Genomic DNA, 14,242 nt, shown 5'->3' with positions numbered 1-14,242 from the left:
CCAGAGCACCACGAGTGCTCATAGAGCCGCGCCAGGCGTCCCGCAATGACCTCGGCCAGTTCCTGTAGAACCCTGATCTTTAAGTAAAGCATGCCACGGCCATTTTGAAATGCACAGAGGCTTAATACACATGCCAGGAGCTGTTTTAATTGGAATGGGTGTCCAGGAACCACTCTAATTAAAACGCCCCCACCTGTGAGCATGTGTATAGGCAGCTGATAAGGTGGGGGAGAAGGGCTTAAAATCTGGGGCTGTGGCCAAGGCAAAGTTGAGCATGGCCTTTTAGAGCTGGTCTGTATAGCTGAAAACCTGAGATTATTTACCTTGGGTAAATAATACAGATGAGCTATTCTGATGCACAGAGTAGAGACCAGGCTCTTGAGATTTGCTATGAAGTGAACTCACGGCGGACGCTGTAATACCCCAGCCTGGCACTGATCTCAGAGACTTGACCTAACGGCAGAACTCAAGTGCCTTTCTTATTGTCATGGTGTTTTAACCTTAGGTGAGTTGGCACGTGGTATTTACCCTGCAGCAAAAGACAGGTTGGGTTTTTTTAATTTCATTTGAGCAGTAAAAACAAGTCTTGTGATGTAATGCAGAGCCCAAGGGAGTGCCTGGGGGTGGGGAGGAGGAGGAGTGTAACACAGGAAGAAGGTAAATTTAGCAGAGGTGTCTCATAGGTTGGGGGTAGGTTTCAGGAAGGCCAGAGCCTCAGAGTACCCACCAAGCTACCCCAGACATGCTCTGGTTAATCTAGTTTGAATTTTCATTCAAATAAAGCATGCAGGCAAAGAAATCCCAAATGCATCTTCACACAGTCATGACGTTGAGGCCACAAATCATGATACCACTGTCCCGGTTCCTACTCCTCCTTACCCACGCGGATCTTCTCCCTGCGCACTGTGGAGCAAATTGGATCCACACAGGAAAGCAATGGAGATCTGGTTTCTCAGCATCTTTGCCTTCCCAACATGGGCTTCCCCTCTCACACACTGCATGTCGTAGCAGCTGCCTGCAGCTCCCTACAGCAGTGTCCTGAGTATGAGCAGGAGGGGGAGCATCACGGTAGATGAAAAGGACCAAAGTCTATGGGGTTTCCTCAAGGGGAGTGGTGCTCAAGTAGGGGCTGCAGGGTTGGCCTGCTGTATTTAAGCAGTCAATCCCCTTTGCTGGTGTTGCTGCCAACACCCCAGATTGCTAAAATGCTCCATTCCCAGGAAATAACTTTACCCCATGGATGCTGCACAGTCACCCTTGGCTGAGCTGGGATAGTGGACCAGGACAGGCGACTGGCAGAGTCCGTCCACTGCCCTTGTACTGTGTTGCTGCATTACGATTTCTGAAATCATTATTCTTTTTTTTTTACCTAATTGGTAGGCAGCGATAAGGATTGACTTCCATGACAGTCTTGCTTTAAGAACGCAACCCGATGGCTCACCCCTTCCCAGACGAAGCCAGGGAGGTGTGGTGGCACGGTCGCACCCTGCTTCGAGCTCACTGCCCGGTCAGCGTGGGCTCCTGCTCACCAGCCGATCAAGTGTGAACTCTGGCAGAGCCACTGCTTTTTTCACAGCTCTGGAGCCCAGGGGCTGAGCATCACCTCCTCCTTTCTCCTCTCCTCCACTGAATTCCCTGGCAGGGGGAAAGAGGGGACGAGCAGCCGCAACAGCACTCACCTCCTGGGCTCTGCGGCCACGTGAGAGCAGTGGTCAGAGCTCACACCAGTCAAACCAGCGAGCTCGTGGAGCTCACTGCATCTGAGGGGCTCTGGCAGGAGCTGCGCTGACCGGGCAGCAAGCTCAGACCGCCAAAGGGAGCGTGCCTGCACCCCCCTCACCCCGCTCCTGGACCCCTTCTGCTCTTCATCTGGTCCTGGTCTGCCTGCATCATGGTCGGATACGACAGTGCAAGATCCTACAGTAAGCACAGACCTCCCATCGGAGACCCTGGGAGGTCTGAGTGTGCAAAAACTGCAGGATCAGGCCCTTTCTTGGTAGGGTACCTGTTGGGCTGCCATCTCCAGTCTGATTTTGTAACCAGCCATGAAAACTTTATAAATCTCAGGGGTGGAGAGCCCAAACTCTGCCTCAACTTGCATTACAGGTTCCCAGCCCAGGAGCAAATTGTTTTGGAAATTTAATTAAACTCCAGTGAGGCACTTTGATGATCAGCCCACATGTCTAGTGGAATTAATGTGTGCGCGATAACGTGCGCGTGTCACCGCACCGTTGGAGTTCAAGTAATGCGGCTAACGCCATCCTCAATCACCTTTTGAACTCAGGCAAACAGCCAGGAAAAGTGACTGGGAAGGTCGAACGGGCGCTTTAATGACAGTGGGGTCTCTGCTTTGGGTCAGTCTCACACACAAGGCCTGAAACAGGATCTGAGCCCTGGAGCCCATGAACCCACTGGGATCTGGGTTGACCTCAGGAGATCCAGGAAGCCGTATGGTGGCAGTGGGTTGGACGGCAGAGAAGACAAGCTCTCTCAAGCCGTCCAACCCACTATCACCGTATGGCTTCCTGGCCTCCCGTGCTGCAGCTCCATGCATACACCCAGGGGTCTTCGAGCATCCAGAAATAACCTGCCCCCAGAGGAGTCAATGGCTTAGGTAGAGAATCTCTACTGGGTTAAAAGTAGGGAGCTCCTTTCAGAGAGGTGTCCTTGCAGACTCACCTAGGCCTGCACCCTTCCCACCTGCAGATCCCACATCTCCGAGGAGCCCAGAAGAGTTGAGAGATGGGGGACACCATTAATGAGTCTGTTTACAGCAGGGGGGCTGGGTTGAACCCCTGGCAGGCTAAAGGGAACGGCTGGTTGATAGTAGAGCTGGGGCTGAACATAGCTCCTGCCCTCCTGCTCTTCCACTTCCTTTTAGGTATTAGACAGCATGGTGAGAGAAGCACTCAGGACCCGGATTGACGCTGTCCATGAGATCCTGCGGGCTGAGATCCAGACCACCTTTGAAATCCTGGATCTGAGACTCCAAAAGAAGACCCTCTCCTTAAACCCGCCTGCCACCCACCCCCCGCCTCCCTCCTCCGAAGACCGAGCGAAGTCGACCAAAGCCCAGGTGCAGAAAAAGAAGAAATGACGAGCCACCGCCCTTCTGGACAGACCTCAGCATAACCTCCTGACTGCCGGTGCACAGTGACTGTGGTCTGCGCTTCCCTTTCGTTCATGAACTCTTTGGGCATGGTTGATGCCAGCGCATTTGTTCATATTGCCCTGGTTGGAACGATTAAATTCGCTAGGAACAAACCAATGTCACTGATGAGTTATTAACACGGGAGACAGGAGACACTCACTATCAACAGCTTGGCTCTGCTAAAAGATGTAGGGTACGTTCAGTGCTGGCCCACTGAATTTGGCCTAGCGCTGTATTCGGTATTGTGGAAGGGCAGTGTGCAAGGCAGTATTGTGGAAGGGCAGAGCAGTGTGCAAGAATTTGCTCTCTTCACTCCTGAGACAGCCCTAGGTGGAGATCCCTATTATAAATAGCAGGCCTCTCTCTCACATTGGTTCCCACGGCTGGGGGATTAGCTGCTCATTTCTCCATCAGCCCGTGCTACCACTGGGAGCCTCAGGAACCTGCTGTCTTGGGGTGAGACCCTGTGGCTAAGCACAGACAGTCAAAAAGCCCAAGGCTGAATCAATTCAATCGTCACAGGTTAGTCTAAGCTGCGTAGACTGAACTGATACGTGAGTGAACAGACATTCATTTTTGATTCTGAAAAAGCAGCCACAGGCCTGCAGCGGCCCAGGCCAGAAGCCGGGGAGCGCTAGAGCACGCCTCCCCGCTCGGCTGGAGCAGGCAGCTTGGGCCAAGGCTCTGCGAGTGGGGTTTGCAGGGGAGGTGCAAAGCATCCTGGGATGCTGGGGGACTGAGTTAGTTTGAATTGGGAGGAGATCTGGGATAGACGTTCAATAAACTGATGTATTGAACTAGTACTTACGTCTGAAACCATCTAGGTTGATCTTAAACCAGTCTGGGCCTTTTTCAAAGCGGTTTATGTGCACTGAACTCCTGTTGTGTTGCAGATTTAAGCCGATTTCTCGTCACGTATGCCGGTTTACGTGTAATTTCTGTCCTGTGCCTAAGAGGTGCAGCACTGGAGGAGCAAAATCAGGGGCACAGCAAAATTAATCTACCCCACTTCTTGTTCTGTGACCACAGCTGCCTTGGCATGGTACTCTAGTGGGGACTCAGAGCTCATCTAATATGCCCTAGAATAGTGATGGTGACAATATTTCTTCCAGTTCAGGGGCTATCTTCCTTTTTAGAGACCCTTTGGGAATATCATGACATTGCTGTGAGATTCGAGACAACCCTGGAGCATTTGGGCTGGGCCATCGCTATATACAGAACTCACCGCTCAGGAGAGGAGGGGACTAGGATAGCTTTAAGCCTCTGTTATGCCTCCTAATCCTAAACTCACAGAGCCGTTAGGGTGGGAGGAATCTCAAGGGTCTTCCAGTAGTCAAGCCCCATGCACAAACACAGGAGCTGCTAGTGGGCCCCAAGCTGTCCCAGGCAGATGCCGATCTAGCCTTTTCTTGGATATGTCTGATGAAGAAGCCCCAAATGAATGGATGCTTTGGATGTTATTTTCTTTCTCTGCCTCACGTCCCCCCCTGTAAAAAGTGGGCGAATGCCACCCTCGGCCTCATCATCGTCACAGTGGTGTGAAGATTGCTTCTGTAACATTTTGAAGCACTCAGATGCAACAGTGAAAAGCCCCCTCCAAAAGCCCAGGAGGAAATAATCAATTCTGATTTGAAGAAAAAGCTTGGGCAGCATGTGGAAAGCAAGGCCTGGGACTGCTCAGTGCATTTGGAGAAAATGAAATATCGGACAGCTGATCATTACATGGTCGTTCTCTGAGAGAGCAGGGATCCGGAGGAAAAAGCATGATGCGACTGCGTCCTAACACGGATTTACAAAGGGAGTCACATCTGCAAACGCATTTAATTCTGGGATTTCCAAATCATTACAGCTTTGCAATCTTTCCAACACACAGATCACTATGTGCAGCTTTCAAAACGTCAGTCAAACTGAGCAAACAAAGTCTCCCTCCCCTGGCATCACACCGTCAGGGGCCTTAGCGGGTTTGAAACCCTGAGACCCACTGCCCTGGCCTAGGGGAGGGATTTTCTCGCAGATGCTGTTTTGGCAAATGTTGCCTGCAACTCAGCCTATGCTGCCTGAGCTGATGGGGCTCCAGATAGCAATGGTAGGTTGCTATCTTCGATGCAGGCCAGTATTAGAGAGGGAGGGGAGGCATGTAGGCTGCACAGGTATTTAGTCCCTGGCTCCTCCTCTGACCTCTATGGTCATTGTCCCATTTTCTTTACCAGCTTCTATCCCCATTCTTCTTCCGAGGAGGAGTTTAACCTCCTTGTCACTAAATAATAATGCTCCCCCTCCCTTCACAGCCCCTGGCAATTAACTACTTCGCACGTGCTATGTAAAGGAATGAGCAATGCACCCCGGGTCATGCCTCAGCCTCCATGGGGCCTCCTGACACCAGGACCAGCCCCTGGGCACCCGGACGGCAAGCGGCAAAGCTCACGTTCCTGCTTTCTGCTTCAAACAAAGCTCCTTCGTGGCAGTCAGGGCCAGAAGCAAATGTGAACCCGCTGCGATGGAAGAGAACATGGGTGGGGGGGAGTTGGTCCGCCCCACCACATATAACACACAAGAAAACCAGTGTCAGGCATCCAGGTTGTAGCCGTAGTGATCCAGAGGCAAAAGGAATCTAAACTCACGGGGAGGGTGATATCTTTAATTAGACCAACTGGACATTTGCAAACCAATTCTTTGATTTACTTGCAAGCTTTCGGGCACGCTCGCCCTTCATCAGGCATAGGAGAGAGCAGAGAAGGTAAAAAGTTCATTTCTACCTGGGAGCACTTTTACAATCTTTGCTCTCTCCTACGCCTGATGAAGGGCGAGTGTGCCTGACAGCTTGCAAGTAAATCAAAGAATTGGTTTGCAAATATCTAGTGGGTCTACTAAAAGATAACACCTTTGCCACGCGTTTCGATTGCAAGAAAAGAAGGGCGCAATGGGTTATGGAGAATCAACGACCCCTCATCCAAGAACTGGCCCCTACAGGACAAAGGACTGTCTGATTCTGGGCCTCCTACATTTGCAGGCAACCTTTGCCAAAAAAAGGGTCCACAAGAATGTCCTTTCCATTGCTTCCATCTGTCACCACCGCAATAACCCAACCACGTGTCACAGGTACAGACGGTGCCTGGCACTGGGACTTTAGGGACCTGACTGAAAACCTACTGAAGTCAGTGTGAGCTTCTTTTCATTGCCCTCAAGGGTCTGAAGACCCAGCCTGGGAGAAAGTGGCAGAGGAAAGCCAAGTTATGGCTCTGCAAGGCTGGGCACCCGGCCCTCCTCACCCCTGGGAAGCCACAGAACGAGGGTTAAAAAAGTTTAACGATGGTTTAAAAAGTTTTTTTTAAACAGCAAGAAGCAAGAAGGCCCGAGTGAACAATCAGGGTAAGAGGGAGTATCCCCCAGCTGGCCTTCAGGGGAGGGATGCTTTCCAGTGCCGGGCAGGAGGGGAAGCCAGGATCTGCCATGCCCACTGCTGCTTGCTTTCAGTCCTATATTTTTTTTTCAGTTTTTGTCTGCAGCCTCTCTTGCTCCCGGGGATCTCAGGGAAAGAGCAGGCAGAAATGTGAGCGTCACGTGAGCGGGTTTCCTTCCCGAGTGCACGGCGCCCTTCTGATGTTTTCTCCATCCTGAAGCTCCGGGGGCCGGTGGCACGGCAGGCGCGGGGGGCCTGGGGGACCTCAGGACAGAGCAGCGCGGCACGGCCGGGGCGCGTCTCAGCCTGGTTGTGTGAAGTGCGAGGAGGGAGAGGGTCCCGGGAGCACCGGCCTTGAGCTGGGTGCTTTGGAGGGTGGGATGCTTCGCCACCGTGCCACAGCGGGAGGGGAGCAAGCTGTGATAATGCACACTGCCCCCGGAGAAACCCCTCCCTAGAGGTGGCATCCACGGGGATGGCCTCTTCCAGCTCTAGAGGGTGATGGAGCCTGTGCTGGGCTGGCCTCTCCCCCTTACACCGTTCGGGGCTTTTTCTTCCATCCATCTTCCCTCTGGCTCCTCTCCAGGCCCCAAAAGGGGGTAGCCCTGGCTCCCAGGGGTCTAAACTGGGTGCAGCCCCATCCCAGTACAAGCCCTTGGGGAGCAGTCCTGGGCAAACTGGCTGACAACAGGCAGCACAGAGCAGCACTGGGCTGGGAAGGAGGAGACCGCTTTCAACTCTTAGCTCTTGGTGCCAGGCAAGGCAGCGTGCCTCCGCTGCACCCACCCTCCAAGCAGGGGTAACCAGGCTGCTCTTCCTTCCTAGAAGGGGAGCCTGGAGGATTGTGGCCACGTCAGTGCTTTGCACCAGGGGTTGGGTACTCGCCGGCGCTCGGGGGCTTGGTTGCATCCAGTCCGAGGCAGAGCGCCCTCTCCCTGCTTTCTAGGAAGGGAAGAAGCACCCATCTGTCTCCCCCAGCCCTGCTCCCAGCATTGAATCTCTATCCCAGCTTGCTCTTGATTCACAGAGGGAGGGTGTAGCAATATCAGGGGCAAATCTACAAATAAAAAAAAAAGTCCCAACTAATGTTGGCTTCACCTGTTTCTAGAGGAACTGCTGTCCTAGAGGAATTCAGCTGGAAAATGCCTCTCGGGTTAGGGCTAATTCTTCCTCCATCCACCAAGTGTTTTTGACTGCTTTGCATCTCCAAAGAAGGGGCTCCCACATCTGCCACTTCTTTCACCTTTTCCCTGTTGAAAAGTCATTGACACCCCCCATTCAGACAAAGCAAAATCTGGCTTTGGATCTGGGTATGGACTGGGACCGGCAGCCTGGACCTGTCTACGCTGAAATCCATAACTCCAGACCGAAATGCTCGGGAAGCAGACAGAGTTCCCAGCGGGATGTGGATCAAGGACGTAAGAGCTGCCATATGAGTTCAGGCCGTAGGTCCATCTACCCCAGCGATCCTGGCTCGTATCAGCGGAGAGTGGATGCTGCGGGGAAGAGTAGTCATGCAAGGCCTGTCCAGATTGATCCATCCCTTGCCCCTGTCCCCTGCAACTTCCAGCATTCAGAGGCCGAGGAAAGCCTCACTTGGAAATTGCACCCTTCATGGTCACGTTTAATACCTGCCGACGTGCCTGTCCTCCAGGAACTTGCCCGATCCCCTTGTGAACCCCGTTAAATGATGATCCTTTATGTCTTTCAACCCCTTGAGAGTCCAGCCATTCTCAGGATCTGGGTATTGATTTTGGCCCATTCAAAGGGATGGGGGAAGACCATGCTCCCACATGGTGCAGCTCAGCAGGCTTCAGTGTCTCCACCCCAGGGGATCTGAACCAGGTTGGAAACATTCAGCTCCGGGCGTCTGGCTTGACTCATCTCGTCCGCACCGCTGCAGCCTTTGGCCCTGGCACCCAAGCAGAGGATACGTCGTGTGAACCAGGGGGCGTCTCCGAGCCCTGTGGTCAGCCCTCGCCCCTGGGAACACCCAGCGGGTGCGTCTACACGAGACGTACTGCGGAGCAGCTGATTAATTAACTCCGCAGTCAAGTCTCAGCGTCTGTATGTGCAGCCTGATTAAGCCTCCCCAAACTAATGACCGCCGCCGTCAACAGGAGCGCTGTGCTCCGGCGGTGTTACTCAGTGCACGTGTCGACGCTAGTGGGGCTAGCTGGGGCACGAGGGTGCTTCAAGGGCGGGCTAGCCCCACACCAGGCCCAGCCAGCCCCTCTGCAGCACGTCGGTCAGGGTGAAGCCCCAGGCTGGCAGAGTGACCCCCAGGGCCCGTCGCCAGCCACAGCTGTGCTGCCCCGCTCAGTGCGCCTGGGAGCAATAAACTCCGGCCCAAACTGCACCCGCGTTTACTCGATCGCACGAATTGCACATGTAGACGTGCCCGGCTCCTCCTGTGCTGTGCCTCTGCTTCCATTTTCGTTCTCCCCGCGCCCGGTCTCCCTCGCCGAGCCCTTGGGGAGGCCAGAAGAAGCTGGAGTGGAGGGTGGAGGGTGGAGGGGAGCTCGCAAGCTGAGGCATTGTATGGAGGGAGCAGTTATTTTCCTTAACATAAACAGCCAGGCCTTTCCTCAGCCCTGGGCTGAAACGTGAAGGTAGGACTCAGGCTCATAACATCCGGCAGGAGGGGCTGGTGTTATCAGGCAGGAAACACTCAGCTCTGGACACATCCTCCCTGCGCTCCGGGCAGTGAAAGCAGCTCCCATTGGCAACCCTCGGCAGGAAAACACTCAGCAGCTTGTCTCATTCCCTCCTTGGCGCAGAGGGAGGCACCGATCCTGCTGTCCCGAGGTGGAGAAAAACTCCCGGCGATGAGGGCAGGAATGCTGTCAGGGCGGCGTGGGCTCAAGAAAAGGCAGAAGTTTTATTCTCCCCCCCTCAGATGCCTCTCTCAGTAAGAAATACCAAGTTATGGGGGCACCTGCAGCCCCCAAGTGGGCCCCGGACCCCATAGTGCTGAACCGGTGGGGTAATGGGAGGTGGGGGGCAAGTGGGGCAACTACCCCCCGTGCCAATTTGAGGGGGAGGAGGCAAAAAATAGCTTCGGTTGGCAGCTGCACAATCACATCAGTGGCCCAGCAGTAGCCCCTGTGCCCTGGCTGCCCGGCTGTGCCACTACATCGCTGCGCTAGATGCTGTACAAGCTCAGAGTAGGAGACGGTGGCTGCCCCAAAGGGGCCCAAGAGACAATAAATAACAATGGGGGTGGGGAAGGAAGCATTAGCCCCATTTAACAGGTGCAGAAACTGAGGCTATGTGCCTTGCCCAGGGTCACACGGGAAGTCAGTGGCAGAGGTAGGAAACAGAGCATCTCCCGCTTTGACAAGTTTCCTGCTGCTTGGGTTGTTTTGCTCTCCCTGCCCGCTCCCTCCTAGGAGCAGTGGCCTACTACTCTTCAAATTAAAATGAAGCCTACAGCATCCCTTTCAATATAGCACACGCTGACAAAGCACCAGGAAGAAGCAGCACAGTGCGTGGCACCGCCAGACTACTTCGGCCCGTTTCCCGGGGGGAAGCTATGCCCTGCACCGAACAGGCGGGACGTGGAAGAGCAGTCCCAGCTTGTCCTGGCCTTCTGCATCAGCGGGCATTAGCAACGCTAATCCCCCGGTTCAGTCTCTCGCCATCTCCTCTCCCTGCCACGCCAGCGCCGGGCGACCTTGGGGGGCAGCGAGCGGTCGGAGGCGCCCGCTTTCCGCTCCCTCAGCGGCCGTGTCGGGCTGGTTTCGGCGTCACCGATTCTGGGCTCGGCGACGGAGGCGAATCACCACCTGTTCCCTGACTCGAAAGGAAACAGTCTCCCCCAGGAGGGCCAAGGCATGACACACGCGCCCGCTCGCGCGGGGGCCTGAATTCCAGGGCTGTCCGGGAAGGGTGAGGTCATGATTGCTCACGATTACCACCGCCGCGACTTGCACAACAACACTGCGAACAGGAGCTTGAAGGCGGGGTGGAAAACAGCTACCTTGCCCCTGCCTTGTGAAACAGGGCCCACGGGTGCGATCTGAGGTTGGAGGCGACTTTCCCAACTTGCCCCGCGAGCGCTAACTTCCCCCTGGGCTGACTCGGGTTGCTTTGCATTTTAATGCCCAGGCCCCGGCAAGCCTGGAGAGGAGGAGCCCATGCATCCCGAGGTGGAGGAGAGCCTTCAGCTTGGTGCCAAGCTACGGTCTTGTCCCGGGTTGTTGCAGGGACTGCGTGACAGACAATAATGGGCATTTGCTATACGTATTGATGGAGGAGATGCTGGGCTGCATCTGGTTTTGAGGGGCGTTGTGTCCGCGTGAGGGTAGGCTCTTATCAGCCATCTCAGCGGGGAAATCCAGGACTGAATAGACTTGGAGCACGAACTAGATTTCTTACTGGCTGCCACGACTCATTTTCAGATGCCTACAGCCCCAATTCCCAGCTGTGAACGTGGGCTAAGTGCACGTGCCCCAAAAGATCATGCCGTCCAAATGGTCCTGGTGGGTCTGGCTTGAGAAGCATGGCTCGATGGCTCTTGCTCCGTGCCCTTGGGCACCCTTTAGGAAGCCCTGGGTTTAGTAACAGATTCCCCCGAGACCTGCTTGGGCCGAAGTGGCTGCGGAGACCAAAACAGGGCAATCAGTTGGGCTGTGAACATTGACCCCATGTTGGACCACGGGCAGACAACATCGTCCAAACAGCCCTGGCCACCACCTTGAGGGCTAGCACCGAAGTTTGGGTGAGTCTGGGTCCGCCGCGCTGGTTGTGTGCAGGGTCTGGAGTCATTTGCTTCAGGCCCGCACTGGGTCCGGGCAAGCGGGCGACACGCGCTTGCTTCGGCTCAAGGGAGTTTGCTTGAAATAAGCCTGGACAACTCCAGCCTCTTCTGTCATCCCCCAGAAAGCAATGGGTTCTCCGCCCGGGGACTCATCTGGCTTCTCAGCCCGTTCGTGAAGCGTGCGTGATAGGTGAGCAACGACACGTAATACATGTCGGGTCCAATTCCCACCCCCCGCCGAGTCAGTGGGAGCCGGGCACCTGTGAGAATCCGCCTTTAACGAGAACGCGGAGTAACGCACGGCTCTAAATTTGGCTGGCGGCTCGAGCAACGTCGTCAGCCACGAGCGTGGGATCTTGGCCGACTCGTTGCCGGAGCCTCTGAGCTGCAAAGTCCCTCCGGTGGCGTCAGCACCTGTTAGCCATTTGAGGGATTAGTGAGCAGAGAGATTGGGTCGTCCTGATAAAGGAGCAAAAGCTTTGCACCCCTGCGTGCCAGACTGACCTCCTGGAACGAGCCCTCTCCTGACAAAGTTTTCCGACCTAGGTGGTTATCACCAAGATCTCTGTTCACAAAAGCAACCTCCACCTGTGAGGGGGGGGAGAGAGTCATTTTTTTCAATTAAATCAAGTCCTCCCTCACGTCTGGGGCAAGGACGGGCGTCTTCCTGCATTCTTGTGGTCTAATCCTGAGCAGGGCACTGGGGTCGCGCCGTAACCCCTCGCCTGATCTGTGCGTGGAGCTGGAGCCCAAAACCTCCTGGCCCGGGTGCCACCCGGTAGCTGCTCGGGCTACCGGGTGGTGGGAGTTTATGGAGAGTGCCGGGGGATTGGGAGCATGAGTCCTGCTGCTTTTTGGTGAAACGTGGGCTCCTAAATCACATTGGGAACCCCACTCTGCATTTCCCACGTGCCCCGCTTCTTTTTGCAAGACGCTTTCAGCGTGAAACTGCGGGGCGCTTGAAATCCCCGCCCCGACCTGAATTTCGCAGCTCGAGTTGGCCGCTGAGCTGCACTTGGACTTGGGACTCGACCCCTCCTTTGTCAGACAGACCCTGCCTTGTATCGCTGGGCCGGTGGCGTGTTTGAAAGGCATCCCCCCGCGCCTGCAAGACAGTCTGGGGTTATGGTTACCCCAGGGGGTGGAGGCAGAAATCCTGGGCCCCAGTTCTGACTGTGCTCCTGATCTGCTGCGTGAGCCACCCCTCCTCTGTGCCTCAGTTTGCCCAATTTGTAAAGCAGGGTGTTTCGCCCCTGCCACAGGATTAATGTATGGACCTTCATAAAACATTGTACACGTACTAATGACTGCTCTTACTGTGATGGATCCCTTTAGACCGTGCCCGAGCATAGCACTTGAATTGCATAGTAGTTGTCAGAACTGACCCGAATACATCTTACTTCAAGGAGCGTGGATGCTATATGTGCGGGGAAACAAAGAGGCTGTGTTAGTGAGCGACGGATTTGCACGTAGCACAATACTCCTCTGACCGTGGGGTACAGCCTAAGTCTGTGGTCCGCAGACCCCTGGAGGTCCGCAGATTATGTCTAAAGGGTCTGCAACAGGCGACTACGATCGATCAAAAGTACGTGACTACCCACACTTACCAGTCAAAGGGGTCGACACCTCTATTCGAAATGGTTTCGGGGTCTGCAAATGGAAAAAGGTTGAAAGCCACCGGCCTGGGTGTTTGGAAAAAAGGAGAATGCATGGCGGATAGCCCGTGAGGATGGGATTACACAGCCTTGCAGCTTTCCTCCACTCAGAGTAAGTGGACACCCGTCACAGGCATATAGAAAACCGACTCTGTGCACTCTGCATAGGGGGCTACGGAGCTAATCTCCAAGTCCTCTCTGGACAAAGCTTCAATGAACATTTCCTGTGAACGGACAGCCGCGGTGACCGACGGGCCCGCAAGAAGAGCCAAGTGTTTCTCAACTGCAGCCGTCACGCAGAGGTTGTGTCTGCAGAGCTCTTCTCTGCTCACGGCTTACGACTCCCAAGTCAAAATCTATCGGTCTTTCGGTGCCAGTTGTCCTACACGCCTTCCTTTAACACCCCTTGCTAGGCCGACTTCATCCTAACTCTCAGCCGTCACAGTCCTTCGACACCGCTCTGGGAATAAGAAGAGGTCTTTGAAAAAGGTGTAAACGCTTATTCTGCAAGAGGGTCCTTAGTTTCAAGGAGCACGAAGCCCTATTGACTTGCGTTACGCCCACAAAAGAGTATAAAGGCGTCCTCACTTTTGTTTATGGGTCAAGGTTTCATGCGCTGGCCTGTCCCCAAAAATTATGCTTAGATTGATTCCCGTCACGGGGCCTTCACAAAACTTAATTGGCAGTAAAGGGCACTTGGAATAAATCCAGGACTGGGCCCCTTAACAGCATTTGCCGTTCTGTGGGACACACCGTGAAAATCAAGGACAGTAATAAACCACGTTTAAAGATAGCTATGGTTTCTTTTTTTTTTTAAATAAAACCCAAAAAACCACGGAGGTAGAAAAGTTCAGTCGAAAATACAAAAAAGAAAAAAAAAAAGAAAAAAGAAGAAGAGCACTGAACACAATAAATGATTTCCCTTTGAAAACTTTTGTCAATAACTAGCGCACTTTAAATCATAAAACAATTGTCATATAAAACCATATTTATTTAAATTAAATATTTTATGCAAACCCATATCTACACTCATTCAAAATGCATAAGAGTCACACGAAAAGATGGAAAGTATTAGCTTAAAACCTCTGAAGTTCTGTTTGTGTGGGGGGAGTTTTTTAAGTATTATTTGTAATTATTATTAATACACATTCAGGATTGAAACCAGAAAAAATCATAACCACATTACTAACTAATCATTACGAAGTGCCATATAATAATGCTAGGATTAATCATGTCATATAACTGATTTAAAATAAAGCTTCATCTTTATGGGG

The 14,242-nt window shown here is 53.6% G+C and overlaps 1 protein-coding gene across 1 annotated transcript in view; it reads left to right on the top strand.

Annotated features, from left to right (window-relative positions):
- CUNH8orf74 (chromosome unknown C8orf74 homolog) overlaps positions 1-3,204 on the top strand; it is a 30,734-nt gene extending 27,530 nt beyond the window's left edge. Inside the window, exon 5 of the mRNA XM_019538108.1 lies at positions 2,882-3,204. Coding sequence (XP_019393653.1) covers positions 2,882-3,097 — 216 coding nt within the window. The 3' untranslated portion in view covers positions 3,098-3,204. The remainder of the gene's footprint in view (positions 1-2,881) is intronic.
- Positions 3,205-14,242: the final 11,038 nt, after the last annotated feature.

The sequence above is a fragment of the Crocodylus porosus genome, unplaced genomic scaffold, assembly GCF_001723895.1.
Source record: "Crocodylus porosus isolate Cpor-Errol unplaced genomic scaffold, CroPor_comp1, whole genome shotgun sequence".
Taxonomy (NCBI): Eukaryota; Metazoa; Chordata; order Crocodylia; family Crocodylidae; genus Crocodylus; species Crocodylus porosus.
This window is presented reverse-complemented; position numbering and strand designations above follow the sequence as displayed.